This window comes from Electrona antarctica (genome assembly GCF_951216825.1).
Source record: "Electrona antarctica genome assembly, chromosome: 2".
NCBI lineage: Eukaryota > Metazoa > Chordata > Actinopteri > Myctophiformes > Myctophidae > Electrona > Electrona antarctica.
In genome coordinates, this window is record NC_136807.1 from 12,891,986 (window position 1) to 12,906,128 (window position 14,143).

The following is a 14,143-nucleotide window of genomic DNA, read 5'->3' on the forward strand; positions in this document are numbered from 1 at the left end:
TTTGCATATTTTACCCCTGTTGTCATGGTAACGAGAAAATGATTGTTTTTTTGTGCCTTGAAACCTATAGAATTGGATTACTTGGCCCCAAAAATGTACACTTTGACCCCAATATTATTATCATGGCTCTAACGGAAGCAAAGATATGGGCTATGCTGTATTGTTGTATATGGCGGCGGCCATTTTTAAAAATGCATATATTTCAGAAATGAAGAGTGATGTTATTTGTCTCTTTGGATCATTTCTTTCCTATTGCCCTAAGGTACTTCCATGCCAAAGGGAAAACTAAATTAAAGTTTTAGGGGATCAGGGGGTGAAAGTTACCCTGTTAAAACATATTTTTTTGAATGAAATTTGCAAATTTTAACCCTGTTGTCATGGTAACGAGAAAATGTTTGGGATTTTTTTGTCTTGAAATCTATTTCATTGGATTCCTTGACCCTAAAAATGTACACTTTGACACCGATAATATTATTATAGCTCTAACAGAGGCAAAGATATGTGGTCTGGTCTAATAGTGGTTCATTGTCGGTGGCCATTTTGAAAAACGTGAATATTTCCGAAATGAAGGGTGTAGCAACTCGTCTCTTTGGATAAAACTTTTCCTATGACCCTAAGGTATTTCCATACCAAAGGGGACCTCTGTAGCATGACTTGAAGTTAAAAGTGTCTTAACTCCTCCACTACAGGTGTTCTTCTAGATTATTCAGATTGTGGTTATAATATATAATATATATATATATCTCAGTGACTATGTAAATATTGTGGGTTCTGCTGTGGCTTCTGGGTTGCATGGTTTCAACTTCAGCAAATTGAAAGTTAAAGTAAAGAAATGGAATGGAATGTTATGCATCCCCCCCACCCCCATCTAGACGCCACACCCCATTTGCAGACTGTTATTAAAAGCTGTACCGTTGCCCAGTTTTTCAGTTGGATGGACATCAAAATGCAGAGAGTCATAGTGATCCTTGCGGTTCTGCTTTTCCCAAAACGTAAGTCTTTTTTTGAATGATATATTGCGGTTTTATGTAGGGGTGGGCAACTTTTTCAAGCACGATACATGACATTATCGCGATATTTTTTCATGCGTTTTTCAGGGTTATTCTTCAAGTTACTTAACAGAACAACCACATACACGGTAACTAAAAGAAAAAGGAGTAACAGAACATTTAGACCAAAATACTTAATTTTGGCTAACAAAATTCATCGTTCTATGAAAGTATACATTAAGGTATAGAACTGCAAATCATAGAATGCGCAATCAATGTATCACGATATCTATGATATCTCTGAAAAGGAGACATTTTATCACGATACGATATTTATCACCATATCGCCCACCCCTAGTTTGATGGATGTTAATGACGGGATTTATCCATAACAACTAATCGATCATTTCGGTAGCAATGAGCTTCATAATGTGTTCTAAAAAATCTAGTCAACGAGGCCTGCAGTAGGCCCTAGGCGATAAAAAAAAAGTGCATGACATTATTTGAATAAACTAGAGATAAGAGGAAAGGGAGAATCAGTATCCAACTCCTTCCGACAGGAGTTTTCATGTAGTCCGTAGGCTACCGTAGTCTTACCGTGTGACGTGTCCTATATGCACGGTAAGACTACGGTACAGTGATTATCACCTGGCCTGGGTGGCTGACCGTGGCTCAGTCGTGTAACTTTCCTGACGGTGTTCAACAACACAGCCATGCAAAATAACATTGACAGCTTTGAGGTGATGAAAGCTTGAATGAATGGTTTATTTCGATCTTATACCGTGGCGTGAGACATTACAAGAATCATATCTATTTTTCTTTTAACATGATCAGAAAAGGTATAGAGGCTATTAGCTTCTTAATGCCTATCCTTATTACATTTTGTTAAATATATTAAGAAAGAAAAAATATTAAAAACATACATAAATAAACAAACAATAACAAAAAAAAGAAGGGAAAAAACCCCAATATTAACAGAAACAAATAAGTACATGTACATACCGGTAATTCGATTCCTAGTCTAAATCCGGCATTTGATCATATTTACAAATTAACAATTAATCAATCCATCAATCATTCCATTTGGTATTTGTCCAAAAAAGCATGTTTGAGACTTTAAAAAAAGAAGCAAGCCATTCCATAGCTTCACCCCGCGAACAGAAATAAACATACTTTTCATTGTAGTGCAAACACCTGGTTGTTTGAAGTTTAGTACCCCTCTCAGCTCTCACCTACCATCCCATGTTGCCAGGAAGTAATTTATTTCTATGTTATATATATATATATATACACACACACACACACACACACACACACACACACACACACACACACACACACACACACACACACACACACAGCTTTCAGTCGTAACCTCTGTGATATCACCTGTTGTCTCTCTAGCTCTCTCTGCCTTGAAATGTTACGAGTGCATCGATTTGGGAGGAAGCTGCATTGAAACACAGAGAGACTGTCCCGCTTCCCACCAATGTGGTGCATCAGTAACCAGGACATATGTGGGTATGTATATGATAAGGCTCCAGAAAATGTTATCACATCACCCCTATCCTGGCCACCCTACATTGGCTGCCTGTCTCATACAGAATCAATTTTAAAATACTTTTATTCACTTTCAAAGCTAGATCCGGACTTGCTCCATCTTACATTTCTGACCTACTCGGCCCCTACGAGCCAGCTCGCGAGCTACGATCATCCGGCACGGCCCTTCTCTCAATCAAATCAGGCTGCAAAAAAACTGTAGGCGACCGGGCATCCGCTATCCGTGCACCGTCTCTCAGATTCGGCACAAACAAGGGACTAAATTATTTTCGCTCCTATGCCACCAAAATGTGGAACGCCCTACCAACAGTCATTAAGACATGTGAATCCCTTGACTCCTTCAAAACCGCTCTCAAAGGGCACCTACGGACGGCTGCAATTCGAAACTGGCCCCCGTAAAATCTGAATCACAGTTAACAGTCTTTGTATTGAGTTTGTGCTTGAAATGTACTGTAATTCTGCAAACTGTTAATACATATTTCAATCAATCAATCAATCAAAGCCCTGCCCCTAGAGATCAGGCTTGCCGAGTCTGTGCACCGTTTTAAATCACTCCTTAAGACTCATTTTTACAAAGCTGCATTCAACCCCCTACCCATGTGTGATTTGTGATTTTTTTATTGATTTCTTCTGTTGTTGTGATTTTGTGCATTATTGACAATGTATTTTATTCTATTGTGTGCCCCCTTGCTATGTCTTTATATATGTTTCTCTTTGTGACTGGTTCTTAAAAGGTGCTATACAAATAAAGCTTTATTATATTATTTATTATAAAAGCTACAATATAACCTCTGTATTTCATTTTTGTGAGGCAAAACCACTTTCTAGAATCTAGTATGATTATTTAAGACATTGTTTGACAGTGGCTGATATCTTCTTGTGTGTTTAGCTGGGACTAAAGTGGATGCTAAAGTGAAGTCTTGCATGCCATCTGCTGGGTGTGATGTTAGTGGCTCAATGGACCTTGGAATCTCCAGGACACAAATAAGCACCAAGTGCTGCTCCACTGCCCTCTGCAAGGTCCAATATCCCACTGCACGTAAGTACCTATGTGTGTGTGTGTGCGTGTATTCGTGTGTGTGTGCGCGCGCTATCCCCCCACTTTTGAATCTATGCGCACTGCGTGTGTGTGTGTATACATAGGCCTATGTCAAATGCTTATGAGGAGCGTTGAGAGTTGCATTTGTGCCAGAGGCCAACTGTAATAAAGGTGTGGTTTCACTTGTTTATGCAAATATGTGAATGTTTTGTTGTAGCCTACACGAGGCGGGGTTAAATGAATCACCATTTGAAAATGTCAAACCTACAGTTCCTGGCAGCTCTTCTTCTCCCAACGGCAAGAGGTGCTTCACTTGCAAAGGCAACAACTGCTCCAACATTCTGTCCTGTTCTGGTGATGCTGATCGATGCATCTCCTCATCAAGTAACAATTCTATTCCCGTTTACCCAAATGTTTCACATTCTTCCGCTCAGAAGAATTAAGCAATATTACGTGAGAGGGTGTGCTTTATCATTAAAGGACAGCTTTGTTTTTTTTTTCCTTCAATCAAGGTTCAAGTTTTAGGTTGTTAAAGATGAGTGTTAATTCTTTTTTCATATGCTGCTTTCTTTTTAAGCAGCGCAGAAGTGCCATTAATGAAGGTAAAGCACGACCCTTGAATGTAATATTGCGATTATACAACAGCAGCCCTATAAAAAAACACAATGTCATTATGACTAAGATACTCGCAAAAAAAGAAAATAAACTTGTTAGCTTAGCAACCCAGCCGGCTCTGTTGTGCCAGAGCAGCAAGACTCAGCACAGCTGATATTTATGTTTGGATTCTAGGCTTTCCATCATTCTCGTTTGAAGCACGGCTAGATGGCTACTTCAACCAATCGGATTGCTTCCTCGAAACAACCTATTGTAGCCTATATGTTTCTCTATGGAGCATTAAAGGGGAATACCACTCATTTTCAACATTGAACTATGTCATTAATATAACTTATTGGAAATAATTTAAAAAAAAGTCCCCCCCCCCTTTTGTTTAACCTATAACTGGAGGTCTGATGTCACTGACCCAACTGTCCCAAGTTCTAGACCCTAGAGTAGACCTTTGTCTAAGTTATATTAATTGCATAATTCAATGTTGAAAATGAGAGGCATTGCCCTTTAAGTATTCAGACAATAACATGTTTTCTGTCTTGTTCACAGTGGCACACGGAGGCAATAAGGTGATCATGAAGGGCTGCGTCTCAAAGAGCCTGTGCGTGGGGCCCAAGTCTGGCTGCTGTGAGGGTGACTTGTGCAACAGCGCTACCAGCACCGCTGTTGGCCTCTTATTGCTCCTGGCAGCACCAGTGGTCTCTGTTGCTCTGTTCAACTGAAAGGTTTCGCTGCTTCAGTTACCACTCCATCGGTATTAAGAGATTATATAACGAGAGCTGAAACTCTTAAGTGTTTTGGAATCACCACTAGATGGCGACACAGGCGCATACATCTGATATTCTGAATTAATGTTAATGTAACAACACAAACAGGCACGTAATAAACATGCACGGGCGCACACATGCACCCTGGAATTCTGAATGAATAAATAAATTACTAATTTCTACTTTGATCCATTCATAAATATGATAAATAAATGATGAATTTATTCATTAATTACAGTAGTAGGCATATGCATATTTACTATTTTGCGCTGTTCAACACAGACCATTAAAGATATGATAGTAGAATAGGATAAAAACAGGTTTTTAGTTGGTACAGCATGACCTTTTATGTTTTTTAAAGAAACCGGTAGTCGCGTCATCACTCCAAAATGGCGGAGGAACTGACGCTGGTTGTTACCATGGGACTTAATGGGAGTTTCACCTCTTGTAATATAATCTCTTCAGATTGATCCTTATCTCTGTAAGAGCTCATCAAGAAACAGAGTGCTTTGCAATAGGTCATTTGTTCAGTCCCAGATGCATCATGATTCATGGGTCCTGGGCGGCTTCACGACAGAATATTCTGTTTTATTTTTGTTTTGTTTTTTGAGCGGTGCCTCCGATTCATTACGCAGTGTCCCTGTACACACACACACACACACACACACACACACACACACACACACACGAAAAGTAGTATAAATCAGGCATATACTTCAATGCATTTAAATCAGCTTTAAAACGAGTCTACTAAATTTATATCTTGCCAGTTGTTCACACCACTTCATAGATCATTGAAAAAACATGGTTCTACAGGCTGGTACACGGTGGTTCTCAGGTCGTATGCTGTCCATGGGCGGTCTAGATATCTCAGAATCCTCCTCAGTGTGTTACCAGTGGTTGTGTTTAGGTCTGTCATGATTATTGATTACACATTTAAGTTGACGATTAATTGTCAGACAAATAATTGCGATTAACAATTAAAAGCCTTTTAGCCTTCGTGATCACAAGATATGACAAATAACTAAAATATAAAAATAAATCACTGACACATTGAATGTTTCTTCCTTCCAAAGAAATGTACTAAATAGAGTTATTAGTTGATCTGCTATTTTTGAAAAAGTGTGAAAATGCAAGGACATTTCTCAACATGGAAATGATTGACGATTTATGCAAAAATAATTACCATTATCTCAAATAATTAGGCAACTATGTAATAATTGTGACGGGCCTAGTTGTGTGATTGGATTGTTGTTTTATAGGTCACTCTGTGTGTGCAGGACCAATATGAAGCATTTAAGCCGCTTCTCTTTTATGCAAAGGCCAGAATTACTCCAAACGAATTTACTTTACCTTTCAGTCAAAATAACAATACACACATTAATACAATTAAATCCAATTGGATGATCATATATGGATCAGCAGCATTGTATGAAAACTGTCCATTTGTATAGCTGTTATTTCAGCTACAGTTACAGTATAACATTGACTACAGTGACTTGCAATGTCCATCCAAATTGCTACTTTAATTGCTGTTTGGAAGCATTCAAAAGTTCTGAGGCGTTATAATGTGATGCTGGCCCAGTTGGTTTATTTTTCTATGTTATTGTGTTATTTTTTTTTAAATGAAAAAACATTTTCAAACAAAAAGGGGAAGGGACTACTTCATCAATGTGCGTACTGTACGCGTGTGTGACAGGTGGTGGATTTGTTTTTAAGATTTATTTCTGGCTGTAAATTAAGTACTGTTAATATTGACAGGTTGAAACTGTCAACTGGATCTGTCACACATAAAACATGTTAAAGGCAAAGCATTTAATAAAAGATATTAAATTAGCCCTTGTGTAAGTTACTATAACCATGCATTGTTCTCAAACCCTAACCTATAAACTACTTCTTCAGAGTAGGAGATGCTAATAGGTACTCCACCAGAGAGTTCCTCTGACCTCTGGTGGAGGTCAGAGGAACAGCCACAAAACAGTGGAATGTTCTACCAACAGCCCTGAAGGTTTTTACTTCCCCATTGAGGTTCAAGGCTGACTTAAAGCATGGCTCACCAAACACACCATCCCCTCGTAACCTGCTCACTGTGTTCTATTCACATGGCTCCACAAACACAGCATACCCTCGTAACCTGCTCCAGGGCCGGTTCTAGGGGGGGGGGGGGGGGGGGGGGGGGGGGGGGGGGGGCGTGCGTCCTGCCCACCCGCGCCGGCGGAGTCGCCCCCCTTACAATTCTGTCTGCCCACCTGAGTGGGGCTGGCTAAATCCGGCCCTGACCTGCTCACTCTGCGACTGCCAGAGATGGGCATGCATTCGAAATCCATGTCTTCGAAATATTTTCTGTATTTTCAAATACTTTTTTGTATTTAAAATACAAATCTCTGGTGACTGCGTATTCTATTCTCTGTATCTGGGATCCTTGTCGTCATCTCAAGCACTCTCTTGAGAAAACCTGGACATGAAGAAAACTTTATATTTTTAAAACAAAGCAATAATACTGCCTCATCAAAGTTGCTATTGTGACATTATTATTATTTTCTTCACAAAATCAAATGTTTTATGGTCATGGTCTAGGACGTAATGCTTCATACTGTGGGCACACTGTGTTTTCCAGGTCATATATGATAATAACACGCAGGTATCTTCCTCCTTTCGGCTTTTCCCTTCTCCCACACCAACTAACTTCAGGTCCTCTTTCACTACATCTTCTCTTTGGTCTTCCTCTAGGCCTCCTGCCTGGCAGTTCCGACCTCAACATCCTAAGTTCTACCGATATACTCACTACCCCTCCTCTGTACGTGTCCAAACCATCTCAGTCTGGCCTCCCTGGCTTTATCTCCAAAACATCTGACATGTCCCTCTGATACTGGTACTCGTAACTGATCCGATCCATCCTTGTTAAACCCAGAGAGAACCTCAACATTTTAGTTGCTTTAGTGCAGGGCTGGGCAGCTTTGACGATGGAGAGGACCACTATAATTCCACACTCACTCCAGATGGGCCACATTGTAAAAATAGCCGATCTACAAGATCAAGTAGTCATGAGCTTGTAGATCAGCTATTTTTGCTATTATTTGAAATCCTGAATTATTTCCTGAATGATTAATATACTCATTAAGCTACTTGAAGTAATTCAAGCGGGTCATGTTTGCATGTTTGGAATTGTAACAGCTGAAATCAATAATATATCAGTATTCTGACATTAACCTGGGGGCCACATTAAGTGAAGGTGAGGGCCAAATGTGGCCCCCGGGCCGCCAGTTGCCCATGCATGCCTTAGAGCGACTGTCTCTAAACCATACAACATAGCCACACACGAGGACCCCCTTTCCACCGGTTGGTTCCCAATGGGAACCGGTTCAGTTCTGGTTCTTAGTCCATGAGCCAGAGCTCCAAAATTGGCGGGAAAAACTAGACCTACATTAAATTGTTTATACAGGATCAATACAAGTAAATTAATACATGATAACCCTTCCACATTAGTAGCTTTTTCGTATTTGCGATTATTTTGCATATTTTCCTAAAATTAGTAATACAATAAATCATTCGCTTTGTGTAAGTACTCAATTGGGGAAGTTTCTAATCTAATATAGGTACGGTTTTGCACACGCAATTCATAATTAACATTCCAATTTTGGAGCTCTGGTTCATGGACTAAAGAGGCCATAGTGCTCAGGCCCAGCCAGCCACACACATAGCTCCGTAAGGGAGAACAGGCTCACAACAGCTATACTGTTACTAATGTGTACAGTACACCAGTCAGGTAGTTAATTATTGTAGTAGGTGATTATGGACAGGAGGTGGCAGTGTTTCACACAATATGCCTCAGTTTATGCAGTAAACCCTGTTTCATGTAGAAGAGGTTTGGTAATACAAATTGCATTGATTTCCCATGAGATAGGTGGCGGTGCAACATGTTCCTTCAGTTAAATAAAGTAACCCATTTGATATTGTATCAGTTAAAACACTTTGAACAGAAAATATGTTTTCCCACCTCGGGAATAAAAGCCTAGATTAGTCATCACATTTTGTTCCAACGTCATTTATAATACTTATTTAAAAATATATCGCTATGGTCCACATGATTAAAAATGGTAAATGGTGCTATATAGCGCCTTTATCCAAGGCGCTTTTACATAGATTGTGCATCAATTCACACACACATTCATACACCGATGGCGGCGGAAACCATGCAAGGCACCAGCCAGCAATAAGGGGTTCAGTGTCTTGCTCAAGGACACTTCGACACTAGCTCTGGGGAAGCCTGGGTTTAGTACTGGGTACTGTACTAAAGGTCAGGTTCTGTTTTCACTGTGCAGCTTGTGTACATTTACTTAGGAAATAGTAACGTTGTTGTTGCAGTCTTATTTAAAATGTACATACTGTATATGAGGTATGCTAAAATGCCATGTCCACGTCATGTTTATTCAGCTGCAGTTACAGAATAAAACAAATGAAATTCAAACAAAATACAAAAATGGAATTCTTATTATATAGTATAGTTCTAATGCTTCTCACCAATCTTCATTATATGAGAATGGCCATCTTTAGCATAAAATGTCCCTGCTGTTATGTCCAAAATGTGTGTCCCCTGTTACAGTGTAAATAATGGAAAACAATTTGGCCCCTCATAGGCCTGTGTATTATAGTTAAATATTAAATCCAATATAGGCCTATGAAACTGATATGAAACCATATCCTCCTTTGGACGAACTACAGACTGGCAGCCAAGTAGCCTAGCATCCTACATGTAGGCAGGAAGATGGCGCCAAAATCCTACCGAATGCGTCACTATGCCCTCCCCCTATATCTTCTTTCTTTCTTTTCCCTTTTTACCTCCTTACATTATTTCCTGCTTTTTATATAGAAGTGAATATCGCCATGCCTGGCGATGTCGGCGCTTCTTTTGGCGAGTTGTTTATATTATTCAAGTAGCCTACACTCCTGTTCCCTTCAGCTTCTTGCCTTGTTTCATCAGCTCAACCTTCCGATTCACAAATCGAATGGCGTTTCTGTCCCTCCTGGGAAGTGTATGGCATGCCGCAATTTTGGCGCTATGTTTATGCTTTGTTTTTTTTAAGAACTGTATGACTTGTCGCTTCAGCGTTTCCAGCTCCTCTGCCGGGGCGTCCCCTACCCTGGCCGCAGAAGCATATGAATGATGAGTTGTTTCCAGTCCTGTTATCACATCCTCCATTCTGGTGTACTGTTCCAGCTCATCAATTCTTCGCTCCAAGCCGTCTATTTTAGCATCCTTCTCTTTGATAAGTTTCTGCAGTTGCTTGACGACGTCCATTAGAGCCAGCAGCATGGCTTGCTGTTTAGCAAACGTGCTAAGCTCCCCGCTCATGAGGTTCAGAGATTTTTTATTTATCTCCTCCAGCTCCTCAAGTCCAACTGCATTACAGTCTTTTTTTGGTCTTTGTGTCCTTCTGTGTTGCTACTTAACTTCCAAATGTTAGTTGTTCTTTGTTTTGTCATGGTTTAGTGCTCAGAGTGGCATCTGCTCTCTACCTGCACTCCACCTGCCGCTGCCATCTTGCCCCATATCTAACTCCAGTGTGGATACACTGGTGTCTCTTCAGATCGTATGACTTACTATAACTCTTGCCACATGATGTACACTGGAAAGGTTTTTCTCCAGTGTGGACACGCTGGTGTCTCTTCAGAGTACCTGATACAATGAAACTCTTGTCACAAAGGTTACACTGAAAGGGTTTTTCTCTAGTGTGGATACGCTGATGTCTCTTCAGATCATATGACTTACTATAACTCTTGCCACATGATGTACACTGGAAAGGTTTTTCTCCAGTGTGGACACACTGGTGTCTCTTCAGAGTACCTGATAAAATGAAACTCTTGTCACAAAGGTTACATTGGAACGGTTTTTCTCCCGTGTGGATACGCTGGTGTGTCTTCAGATCACATGACCGACTGAAACTCTTGTCACAATGTTTACACTGGAAAGGTTTTTCTCCAGTGTGGACACGCTGATGTGTCTTCAGAGTAAATGATTCTCTGAAACTCTTGTCACAAAGGTTACATTGGAACGTTTTTTCTCCAGCGTGGATATGCTGATGTCTCTTCAGATCAGATGACGTACTAAAACTCTTGCCACATGATGTACACTGGAAAGGTTTTTCTCCAGTGTGGACACGCTGGTGTGTTCTCAGACTAGATGACTGTGTGAAACTCTTGTCACAATGTTTACAGTGAAAAGGTTTTTCTCCAGTGTGAACACTCTGGTGTGTATTCAGAGAAGCCGCCCTAGTGAAACTCGTCTTACAAAGTTTACAGTGGAAAGGTTTATCTCTACTGTCGATACGCTGGCGTGTCCTCAAGGGATCTGACTCACTAAAACTCTTGTCACGCCGCTCGTCATCATCGTCTTCACTGGTCGCCTTCCAATCATCACTGTCTTCAGTGACTTCAGTGTCAGATTCAACTTCAACTTCAACTTCAGAGAAGTGGGAAGAGATGTCTTCTGCATCATCATCATCATCATCATCATCATCCTTTTCTTCTTCACCTTTGACTGCTAATAATGTCAACATTGACCCATCAGGCTGCTCTGGTCTTTGAAGTAGCTCTTCCTGTTTATCTTTAAGCTCCTCATGTTCCTCTTTAATGTGTGTAGGCTCTGGTTCCTCCTGGAGCAGACTGGGGCTCCGCTCCTGTTTAATAGAATCCTCCTCTTTACACACAACCACGTGCAGGATGTCTAGGAGCAGAAAAATTACATAATAGTGAATACTAGATAGCAGTTTTGGGCAAGAACCATGCAGTTTTATACATGCAGTCCGCCTATTGTAAAAATGAGACCACTTTACTGCATCTATAGTGTATGAGACCACTCTTCTGCATCTATACCACTTTACTGTACTTTATCTAGACGTCTAGATAAAGTACAGTGGTATCTAGATGCAGAACAACTAGCCAATCAGACACATTGTGAGCTTGTAGATTGGCTATTTTAACTATTCAATTTTTTTTCCTTCAAAATAGTAAAAAAAAAAAAAAAAAAAGGCAAAGTAGTTTAGGGATAAGGGGTTTAGCGTGGACGAAAATAGAGCCCATATTGTCATGGTATATTTTGCCATTGTTATTGTATAGTGGAAATGAGACAGTGGCAGGCCCTACAGAACATAAACTATTAAAGAAAGGAACAGGCATACGAACAGGCCCAGGGTGAAAAATGTGACAGTATGCGGGTCGAGGCGCAGGGTTTTTAGGGGTGCCAAACACATGGTTATACTACACTTGAGTCAATCAGTATAAACCTATACTCTCAGCATTGAGCAAGATATGAATATGAATTCCCTGAGTCATGTGATCATAGAAAGAAAAATCACATCCGTGTGAACTGAGTGGTGCAAGGTCCTATATAGCCTGATCAGCTGTGGTCTGACGTAATGTCAGTGACCATGCTCACCTGTGCACGGACACGTATACAGGTACACAAACATAGATACAGACAAAGCTGGTTGTTGGAGTGGTTTGCACCACTCAAAAGGACAGATGCTCATCTGCTCAATCAGTACAAAGATGAACCTGATGAGATCATAAAATAATATTGATGATCAATAGTATTGATCATCTGGACATGATCATTTGAAATTGCTGATCTGTTTCATTCATTACCCCAAATCTAATAATGACTGTGACCAATGTCAAGAAAACACACACGCACTCACACACACACACACACACACACACACACACACACACACACACACACACACACACACACACACACAAATACTCCTAACAGTGAGTGGAAGCTAGCAAAACATTAGCCAGCAGCCAGTCTACTATAACTCAAACCCCCATGCATTGATTACAGGTTGTCTAATAATAGCCTATAATTAATAACGTATGTTTATAGCCTGCTAAAGATTGCACAACCTCTTGTTTTTAGGACCACGGGGTTGTGTCAAAAATTGCAGATCTACAAGCCCACAACGCGGCGAGGTAAGCTTGTACAATTCATGTTGAATAAATAAATAGCAAACTGCGATGTATTGCTATTTATTTATTCAACATGAATTGTAACGTTTTTCATTCTTCTTATTTATTGGTCCCCCTCATATGATGTTTGTACTTTTGTATCTTGTTCTACTGTCTGAATATGTGATGTGAATATGTGTCTTTTTGTATGTCTGTTTTTAGTGCACTGAAACAAATTCCAATCAACTCTGTTGACATGGCAATAAAATCTTGAATCTAGATCTGCTCATTTCAGCGCGCATTGAGCAGCGAAGGAGACCCAGGCATTTACAACAATCGAACGACAAAGTAACGGTGCGCTCCCCCGTGCCCACCCACCTCAAATAGACAAATAGATATTGATGTAGTAATTTCAATGCAGTTAGAGAGCTGCTTGGAGTGGACACAAGTGTGGTAAACTGGTCTTGGACTCTTGGTCAGAGGAAGGGGGAGGTCGCGGGTTGAAAGTGCACGTGTATAGGCCTACATTGATTTGCAGTGCACTCGCAGGTTGCTGATTTTATATAAGCTCACGCGCAAACTGCTCACGTGTGTTTGTTGACAATTACCGTGCGTGCAACCGTGCAGCTTGCAGGCGCTTGCAGGCAGCAGGAAGTTATTACAGTCTGTCAGAAATATCGCTCCGGATCCCACCACCAGAGATACCCCAAAAACATTTCTCAACGGATTTGCATGAATCACACAAGTGCCCCATTTGGTATCAAAACACACTTTTGCATGTCTGCATGAAGAGCACATGAAACTTACTGAGGTGTGGGTGGTCTTCAGGTTCCTGTTTGAAAGAAATGTCTTCAGGTTCCTGTTTAATAGAAACGTCCCTGGCCGAGTCTGGAGAGTTCATCTTCACCTGCAGTCTGGACTCCTCACACTGCTCTGAAATGAAGCAATTGAATCAGGCCTTTAATAACTGGAGACATAGTGGTGTCAAGGATAACAATGTATAATATTTGAGGAAGGTAAGGCAGGCAAAATGGTTTAAGCCCAATTCTCCCCAACATACTGTATGTTGCAAAGAATATGGGATTCATAAGATTACACATGGAAACATGTTAAAATATAAACTCTAATAAGGTTTTAACCTTTTTGTGTAAACCTGTAATGTGAAAGTGAACTTGAAGTATACACACGCAATTTGAATAACAGGGTGAAAACCTTTGCCACTGGTAATATTA

The 14,143-nt window shown here is 40.4% G+C and overlaps 2 protein-coding genes across 2 annotated transcripts in view; one reads left to right on the forward strand and one right to left on the reverse strand.

Annotated features, from left to right (window-relative positions):
• The first annotated feature begins 887 nt into the window (after window positions 1–887).
• LOC306936465 (uncharacterized protein) lies at window positions 888–6,767 on the forward strand. The gene is made up of 5 exons (XM_079519961.1): window positions 888–992; window positions 2,394–2,510; window positions 3,439–3,588; window positions 3,859–3,972; window positions 4,744–6,767. The coding sequence occupies exons 1-5, from the start codon at window positions 935–937 to the stop codon at window positions 4,914–4,916; spliced, it is 612 nt and encodes a 203-aa protein (XP_079376087.1). The 5' UTR covers window positions 888–934; the 3' UTR covers window positions 4,917–6,767.
• Window positions 6,768–9,444: 2,677 nt separating this feature from the next.
• The window catches only part of LOC306936030 (uncharacterized protein), a 35,092-nt gene continuing 30,393 nt past the window's right edge, over window positions 9,445–14,143 (reverse strand). The window contains exons 3-4 of the mRNA XM_079519447.1: window positions 13,719–13,844; window positions 9,445–11,685 (exon numbers count right to left, since the gene is read on the reverse strand). Of these exons, the coding sequence (XP_079375573.1) occupies window positions 10,475–11,685; window positions 13,719–13,844 (1,337 nt within the window). The 3' untranslated portion in view covers window positions 9,445–10,474. The remainder of the gene's footprint in view (window positions 11,686–13,718; window positions 13,845–14,143) is intronic.